The sequence below is a fragment of the Solanum pennellii genome, chromosome 7, assembly GCF_001406875.1.
Source record: "Solanum pennellii chromosome 7, SPENNV200".
Lineage (NCBI taxonomy): Eukaryota > Viridiplantae > Streptophyta > Magnoliopsida > Solanales > Solanaceae > Solanum > Solanum pennellii.
In genome coordinates, this window is record NC_028643.1 from 70,237,055 (window position 1) to 70,246,206 (window position 9,152).

The 9,152-nt window shown below is 37.0% G+C and overlaps 2 protein-coding genes across 4 annotated transcripts; one reads left to right on the forward strand and one right to left on the reverse strand.

The window, feature by feature from the left end:
• Positions 1-1,293: 1,293 nt before the first annotated feature.
• LOC107024266 (mitochondrial ubiquitin ligase activator of nfkb 1-like) lies at positions 1,294-2,336 on the forward strand. Of its 3 annotated transcripts, none has more exons than XM_015225213.2 (2): positions 1,294-1,618; positions 1,721-2,336. In XM_015225213.2, the coding sequence occupies exon 2, from the start codon at positions 1,739-1,741 to the stop codon at positions 2,267-2,269; it is 531 nt and encodes a 176-aa protein (XP_015080699.1). In that variant the 5' UTR covers positions 1,294-1,618; positions 1,721-1,738; the 3' UTR covers positions 2,270-2,336. The 3 variants fall into 3 exon arrangements, with proteins under 3 accessions (XP_015080699.1, XP_015080700.1, XP_015080698.1); XM_015225214.2 differs by having other exon boundaries at positions 1,295-1,618; positions 1,727-2,336; XM_015225212.2 differs by having other exon boundaries at positions 1,301-1,618; positions 1,702-2,336.
• LOC107024265 (protein-tyrosine-phosphatase IBR5-like) lies at positions 2,276-8,949 on the reverse strand. The gene is made up of 5 exons (XM_015225211.2): positions 8,441-8,949; positions 4,757-4,856; positions 3,305-3,362; positions 2,917-3,023; positions 2,276-2,754 (listed from the first exon to the last, which is right to left on the reverse strand). The coding sequence occupies exons 1-5, from the start codon at positions 8,678-8,680 to the stop codon at positions 2,465-2,467; spliced, it is 795 nt and encodes a 264-aa protein (XP_015080697.1). The 5' UTR covers positions 8,681-8,949; the 3' UTR covers positions 2,276-2,464.
• Positions 8,950-9,152: the final 203 nt, after the last annotated feature.

Sequence of the window (9,152 nt, forward strand, 5' to 3'; positions counted from 1 at the left end):
GTGATGACGTCATCCGCGAGACACAGCATGATCGTCGAATGCGCCTTTTCCTCCAGAATCGCCATCTCAGGAGTAACGACGGCGTTCTTGTCTTTCGACAACGGCGCCCAGAATCCTTGTTGTTTCAACAAAGCCCGCATCTTGATCTGCCATAAACTGAAACTGTTCCTCCCTGTGAATTTGTCGATTTTCACGTTCAAAGCAGACATCTCGAATTCTTCAAGAACACCGATTAACCGAGAGGCTCTGATACCAATTTGTTATGCGGAATTTGAGATAATACGAGAAAATATAAACGCGAAAAATAAGACAACAGATTTACGTGGTTCACCAATAAATTGGCTACGTCCACGGGAAGAAGGAGAGCAGTTTTATTATGGAGAGGCAAGAACAGAATTACAGAATAAGGTTTGCCATAGCGTCTATATATAGTGCTAAGCTACGCCCTAACAGGCTTGGGCCCAACATACAGAATTGACAGATAATTAAGGGCCCAATACAACAACATTGTATACCGTCGGGCCGGGGGCGGAGCGAGACCCCCGTCCTTTCCGTTTGTAACGGGTCCGATTCAAGGCATTCAACATTAACTATATTAGTTATTTCTTATTCATGTAAAGTCATATAACTTATAATAATCAATAATGAAAAATTGATTATAGATGATTTTAAACATGAGTTTATGTTAATTAGGAATTGAACTAGAACGCTAGTAGATGGTTGAGAATAAGGGTGTCAAAAATGAGCCCAAACATAGGTAATCCGTTCAATCCGCCTAGAGTTTTAAGGGTTAAGCTCAAGATAATTTGGATTGGGTTCAATATCAACCCATTCAAGCATAACCCATTTGAAGAGAATCATCAATTGAACCCAATTCAATCTTCAATTTCAACTGTTTTAAAACTCTTTGTTAAAATATGTTCCTATATTTAAAGTATAAATTATTAACTATTTAACATGTTTTAGGGTGTATCTATCCATATGTTAACTTTTTTATAAAAAACTCTTGAGCTAAAATTTAAATTTTGATTATAAAAATTAAATATCAATATGGCAAAGTATTGAGATTAATCGGTCAAATTGGATGGGTCAAGACGCAATCCATCTTTTAGCCCATTTGATCCCAAAGTAAACTTGAGCAGGTCAAGACTCAACCTGACTTTTATTCAACCCATTTTAATATTTTTAATTTTAATTCAACATGCTCATTTAACACCCCTAATTGAGAATGATCTAATTCATCCCTTCAAATGAGTAATTATTTTGTATGATTATACCGAATATGATGTTATAAAAATGATGAATTCAGTTTTAGTCAGTTATGGTGTAAATAAGTGAAAAAAGGGTCACCCACCCCCGACAGTCCACATTCTGTTTCACTTTTACCAATTTCAGAAAAATTCAGTCATGAGCTGTAAACCTGTAACTAATTTTTTCCAAATTTTTGAACATATAAGCAATCCCTTCTTTTTAACTTTTTCCCACTTCTTTACATCATCATAATCTCTAATTTCTCTCGCTCTTTTCTCTCACACACGCAAATCAAGAAGAAGAAGAAGAAAATTCCATTCCGGAATCCAAAACAATCAATGTGATCAAAGCTTTTGGACTCTTATAAGTAAGAATTTCACTAACTTTTTTCATCTTCCTTCATGGGTTTTTATTGAGCTTTCTATTGACGAAATTAAGTGCAATCATCAGAGAAAAATACCTTACTAAGTTGTAGGAAGTTAGAAAAATGGACGGAGAAGATAGGCCGAGGACGATGTGGAGGAGCTTGAAGCAACGGTTGGGATTCACCGGACTGGTCTGCTGTGGATCCTCTTGGAACTTGAGAGTATCAGACGTGACAATGAGAGAAGAAGAAGAAGAAGAGGCCCAACAATTTGAAGCCCAATTATTCGGTGAAGAAGAGCCCATAATCGGGGCCCATCAAGGAAACGTGAACCTCGCTACAGCGTTGGCAGCGGAACGTCGGTACCGGAGCGTGGATGCGACGGCGGAATTGAAGACGTTGATGAGATTGTTTGAGGAAACGGACGGCATAGATGAGGAGAAGAAGAAGAAGAGTCTGAAATGGTACATTAAAGAAGAAGGAAGAGGAGGAATTGATGAAATGTGCTGCGTGTGCATGGAGAGAAATAAAGGCGCAGCGTTTATCCCCTGTGGACATACATATTGTAGGGTTTGTTCAAGAGAATTGTGGATGAAGAGAGGCTCTTGCCCTCTTTGTAATTGCTCCATTGATGAGATTCTCAATATTTTCTAAAAGATCTCATGAAATTTTTTCGCTTTTTTCATCATCGACTCTGAAAAACGTTTGTTTCACCATAAAATTTTGTAGTTACACTGACATTTCATACTTTCAAACAAGTCAATATAATCATGAAGAACTCAGTCAAGAGACTTGTGTAGTAGCTCTCTAAACATCATTCAAGTTGAAAATTCCACAAAGGCAGATAGTTCAGTCCATATTACTATTTGGATTTTGGTTTGAACTCAAATGGATATCGGAGGTATGAGCAGCTCCAAAGGTGAATTCCTGGGGAGGAATGCCAATATCTGGACGAGCGAAAATTGATGTAGCACCAGAAAAGTTGAAGGCTGGAATTTGAACTGAATCACTAGGCTTTGGGTAGTTAAAGCTCAATGATGGCAGCACAGGAGAAGAAAAGACCGGCATGCCAAATGCAGGCTGGTTCTCCAGTGATCCGAAGATCTTCTGTTCATACGCCTCTAGCTGATGGTAAACCCCTGCATTTACCAAAAAATACGAAAAAGGTTTCATTGACATAATAGGGCTATAATAACAAAAACAAAATCTAGATCATTGCGTGTTAAACTAGACACGAGCATATCCGAGCAGAGTGACTAGCTACGTAAAATGAAGAAATGCTTATAAGGGTATAACTAAACCTTGATTAAGGTCGACATAAGGCCTCCGATCTTTCACCCACTGATAGCTCTGTGCAAGTTTCCAGCCTCTACTTTTCATCAGGTAAGCAATTACAATGGCAGGTGACCTGTCGGAAATGCACAATTAAGTTGTAACAATAGTTACTTCTGTAAGCACAATCAGTTGAAAGCAATTCAATGGAACAGTTTACTGCATTTCTCATTCTCGATCAACAAATCTAGGTGTTCCGATAAACACGCTTTGACCTGTACACCATTATATTTCAGGGAAACCCGGGGAAAGAACAAAGAGAACGGAGGAAAGGATGCAACACCAAACCAAAAAGAAAGAACAAACAGAAAATCATGAAAACTTATGCATGCAAAATTCATAAATCAAACTCCAAACCTGCTTTTCCCTGACATGCAATGTACAAGAACACGAGCCCTATCCCTTTCACATTGTTCTGCAGAAGAAAAGTAACATTAACATCAGTTTAGCAGCAAAGCATCTCCACAAAACATACAAAGATGGCTCTAAAATAAAGTTGAAGCCATAAACATGATAGTTTCAACTATAGCAGTAAAATTGCATGATATCATATTTTCGCACGAATACTATACTTTCCTACTCAATAGTTGTAGATTGTAGAGAAAGTTCAAGTAAAATCTTTTCATGTGCTGTCAAGTTTAATCTTCAAGAACTGTCAAGTTTAAACACATATCCAAGATACGACCAAAGCATTAAGAAAAGGAAAAGAAGATGGCAAGCTTCGTTTCCTACTTTAGACCAAAAGTTCAAAACAACGGCCTGTTGGAGACAAATATATACACAAGAAGCCTGTAGAAGACTCAACGTTCACCTGGAAAAGCTACAGTTGAAGATGGGTAAAAGAATGAAGTACTGGATTCTGTGAAGAGCTCACAGTCAAAGTCCAGGTAGTTAAATTCAAAAGAGAAGTTCAACACAGTAGCTTGTCCTTCACAGACAGGGATCATTGATCAAACAGCCAGAGGGCAGAAGTAATACACATACAATAAAACTCTCTATACAAGCATGTCAACTCGGAGGAAGGATGCCTAGTCTCGTGGAAAATACAAGGCTAAAGCTTCAAAGTTTGGAACAAGGTGATTATTAGGAAGAGGAACAAGGGACATAATCAAGCAGATTGTGACTTAGTAAATTGATCAAAAGTTGACTTACAAGAGAGAAACTTCAATGGAAGAGTAAAACTCATCTGAGATCAAAAGGCTGATAATATTTACAGTTGCAGAATTATCTCAGTTAAAGAATCATTATGTGATTCTATGGTCAATAATAGCTATGATGTTTACACAATGTGAATGGAATTGAGAATGCAGACGTTTGACTGATAGGTATTGCGAAATAAAAGGGTTTCTAATTATGTTTCCGGGTTCTGAAGAGGTTTTCTACAATGTTCATTTTTTTCTCTTTATTGGAAGAATCACCTAGTGTTATTTGTCTCGCTAACTCTTGAACCTAAGACTTCAGGGTTCTTAACCACTTCATTGACCACTAGACCACGCCTTTGGGTGCTTTCTACAATGTTCTTTTGATAAGTAGCATTTGTATTCTTAATGAAAATACCCCAGAAATAACTACGTGCTAGTAAAAACTTTCCTTCAGAAAAGCCAATAGATGCTCAAAACCCATTTTATTTGGTGGTAGTAACTTTATGTGTTTCAAATCCTATTGTTCCTTGATATCCAACAAAGCCAAGAATCTAAAAAAGAAATCATCTAAAATCCTACGTCAGACTAAACTACTCTTAAACCTGTAAAGTAAAAAATTGCCAAAAATAAGCTTAGACATACTAAGTTCACAAGTAATGACACTCACCTAAGAATTGGATAGCATCGTCAAACTGCAAATCTTGCTCATCACCAAGGCAGTGATAAGTAAAGGAATTTTTATATAGATTTTGGCAAGCAGGTACAGTCTGCACAGAGAAAAAGTAAATGTGGGTGAGAACTTGGTTCAATATATAGAAAGTAATAGGAGATGATCTATAGAGCATGCAAAAGTTGTCTCATGCATAACTTCTGAAGCACTAAAATGAAAATTGAAATGCCGTAGCAAGAGAAACATCAGCATATTTTAGCAAACAGCCTGAGTGCCAGATATAGTTTAGTTCGATTCAGATGGTAAAATATTCTCGAGATTAAATTGCATCAATTAAAAAATTGCAGAGAAACAGCCCAGTGTACTTGAAAAGAGCAGGAAAATGAACAAGCTATGTGGAACTGTTTGCCACTCTCTTACCCTCTAAATCGAGTTATTCACCAGTAAAAGTTGGAAGAGTCCAGCTTGATTGAAAAGGTGACAAACAAACCTCACTGGGTTCTTTCTGTTAGTGAGTATAATTATTCCACAGCTCATATTTATAGGATACAAAGAATGTTCTTTTAGAGAACTATAAATCACAACCTCCCTGGTGGTAATTCATGATAGCTCATCAAGATCCTGATCAATAATGGAAGGGCGTAAACAAAAACATAGAACTGGCGAAGACTTGAGCAAAAACTGAATAAGGTACTCCTCCTTGTCTTAGTAACTAACATCTTATTCGAGATCTCCTTCATAACCTAATGGTAGATATACATCGAAGGAAAACTAACCTTTCCCTTCCTCTGGACAAGAGACTCATTAACTAGACAATGAGAAAGCATCCAAGAGAGGAAACGGCGCATATAAATCAAGTAGAGCAGGAAATCCATAATTATGTCCATGAAACCCCGGAAAGGACCACTAATCAAATTAACATTCAGCCAATCCAGATTCACCGCAATGATGTGTACTACACTTGCTGCAATCCGTCCCTCTAACTACAATGATTGATATTAGTTCCATTCTATATAGCTTCTTGTCAGTTCCTTTTCTTTCTCTTCTTTCCCAAGGCTTCAGATTGTGTACATAACTCCTACTGTCTTAGGCAATATCGTCATCCAATGAGCTATAATCTTTTGCCTTCCTATAAACAATAGATCATGCAATGATACTACTCAAACCAGCACGACATGCTTTTCCACCAGTACAATACACATCACAGTTGTAGTTTTTTGCGTGCATCATCATACATGAACCAGACAATATCATATCCAAACTGCAGCATGTGTTTTTCTCAAAGGTTCCCATCATCTTATATGAACTACTCCCACTAAAGTTGGCTTAGCACTTAAACTGTGGGTTTGGGAATATATAAATTACAAGAGAATGTACTACAGAACTTCACCAGACAAAGAAAATCTATTGCAGATAGCTATAGACGGAAATGGCAAGTACAAAATCCCAAAAAGAAACCCATGGAGTTCAGAATTGAGAACAATAAAACTCACCAGGCTTATTTAATAAAATGAGATAATGTCCATATTGGTTCCTGTCTGAAAGGGGAAAGTTCAATTCCAAACACCAACCAGTCCTCCAAGGTCGAAGCATATGAATTTGACATATCATAAGTTGTTGTGTGTCTGTGTCATAATCTCATACTTACATTCTTCCCTTTCTGGCCAAATGGCAAATATGGACAAATATTCTAAGATGACAACAGAGACATACTGTATAGCTTAATTTCCTACAGGGAAGTTCCCTTTAAATTGCACGACATGCCTTACAAACTAAATTAATGGAGCACGCCACAAAGGATTGGTTAAGCAGATCTATCTTCAGTTGATAGGGACTGTCCCCGAATGAGATGGAAGGGTCTTATGTTCAATAATGAAAGCCCAACCTAAAGACATAATCAAACCCTGGCTGCAGTTGCAAGGAAGATTGATGACAGTTGACAGGTTAACTTTTTGGGGAATGAATGTGGATCACCAACACAGGTTATGTGCTGTAGCAAATGAATCCAGAGACCACTTATTTGTTCATTGGCTGTATTCACAATAGCTATGGGAAAGATTATTACAGTGGCTTCATCTTCAGATTTTCTTTGCCACGGACTCGAAACATCACCTCAATTGGATAATAATGAGGACCAAGGGGAAAACACAGAGTGCACAACTTATCAGAAAGGTCTACACATAATTTGTTCACTCCATTTGGATCGAGAGGAATTAAAGGATTTTTGAGAAGAAATCAAGGCTTCGGGAATGTGTAGCTAGAGAAACAGTTTATGCTTATGATGTAAGAGCCCCTGTAGAATGAGGATCATCAATCAAAGCTTTGTGTTCTAGGTTAGGTTCTATTCTTACTTTTCTTTGTACATGAGAATAGCAGATGGAAAAGCAAACTGTGAAGGCGCTCCTATAGTTTTGTAATTCTTCACGGTTATTAATGAAAATGTCAGATAATTACCAAAAGAATCTCAGTCAAGATCTAATTCTAGTCGTCCGTGTCTTTTAAAGGCTAAGTTTGAATAGGCATTTTTTAATAAAACCAAAATCCACAGACTAGACTTTTATGAGATGGAACACAAATTCATTTCACACTGTAATGGTAGGATGCAGTTTTAGTCACACACTAAATAGGCAAGATCATAAGATAAGTATCTTTCAAGATTTGTGTAGGACCATGGAGTTATTCATCATTTTGTTATAAGATACTTTTCGTACTTTTTGACAACGGTGATGTCCAGGGCAGTGCACACTCACCACCTAATTACATGGTACTTATCATCTCTCACCAACACCAGTACCAAGTAACACACATATGGGAAGAAAGGGTCTTTTTTGTCTACTGGAATTTGCTTGCTTGTTTTAAGATACTAACAAATATGACACCAACTCATTTACAAGAAGAGGGTTGAGCTGATTTTTTTTCACACAAATATGAGAAGGAAAAGAAACTAGATACTTTTGCTAAACAAGATTCTTCTTCATTGCTTGTCATAATCCTCCCTCATGAACTACCCAAAGCAAGAAAATAATTTTATCCCCAACTTAAAACAGAGAACCCCATACAGCTCCAAAGAAATCAAAACCTAAGTGCAAAGCTGCTGCGCAAACTTGCCATTTATTACGTGGATTAAAGGCATGGCTGCATAACAAACATCAAGTTTGGATGATTTCTTGATTCATCAACTACCTTGGGATTGAGATGTTGTGGTATGGTCAATTTTGTGATTTATATTCATTCACACACCTTAGGATTGGAAACTCAGGCCACGTTTTCGCAGATTGTTACTATTATACTACAACAATGAGGATCTTCTACATGCATCATACAAAGGAAGTGAAAGGTACTCACAACAAAATTGTTAAAGAGAAATTGCCTAGTCACAAAATGCATACCGGACACCAAGTGATTGAATTTGACTATGTAACTATTAAATTAAGTTATCTCAACAAGAGTACCTCCAAGAAATTCAAAAAGACAATGCAACAGATAACAAGCCTTACCCCAAATCCCTCAAACACAATAACAAAACAAGGTCAACTAATTATAATTCATACCAACAACAACAAAAAGTCATACTTCACAACGTTTGCCTCAAAGAATGGAACTTCTCAACTCTACTTAAAAATTCAATTAACTCAAACAAAGTATAAAAGAAAGCAAGGACACGAGTAAAAGGGGACTCACATTGAGAACACGAGAAATCCCTTGACTCTTAAGAAGCTCAGCTCTAGAAGCATTATCATAGCTTCCCAAAAACAGAAACTCCGGCAAGATCTCAGAAGGAAAAGCACTGACTTGAATTGTAGAACCCATATCAGAAACAGTAGGCATTCGATGCCCACAAACCCCACAAGGCTCCCCTTCTTCGTACTTGTGATAATGCCCACAAATACCACATGGGTTTTCCCTCTCTCTCTTCCTCATGCTGAACTGATTAATTATGTCCGCCTCAATCAACAAAAACAAGAACGACCCAGAAGAGGAAAAAGGAGAAACTTTTACCTAGATTTGATCCGATTTGAAGTGACGATAGAAGAAGGAGAAGCGTCAAGAGAGAATTTAAGGCTAGATTTGGTGATTTTATAGCTACCGGTGCTAGTAATTTTGGTTTTGGCCGGGTGGAGGGATTCTTGAAAATTCGATGGAGTACAAGGTTAGCATAACAATTAGCTAATAGTAGTAGGGAACAGGATAAATTAGTGAGAATTTTAATTAGAGGTTTATTTTATCAAATAAAATTTAAAATTAATATTAAGCCTAGTATGAAAAAGAAATAAAATTCTCATAATTTATTAAAATATATATAAATTACAAGAGGATTGTGGGTTCGATTTAAAAGATAGGTCTTCGAGTCTTAAATTTTTTTAAATAAAAAATAGTACACTATTTATGTATG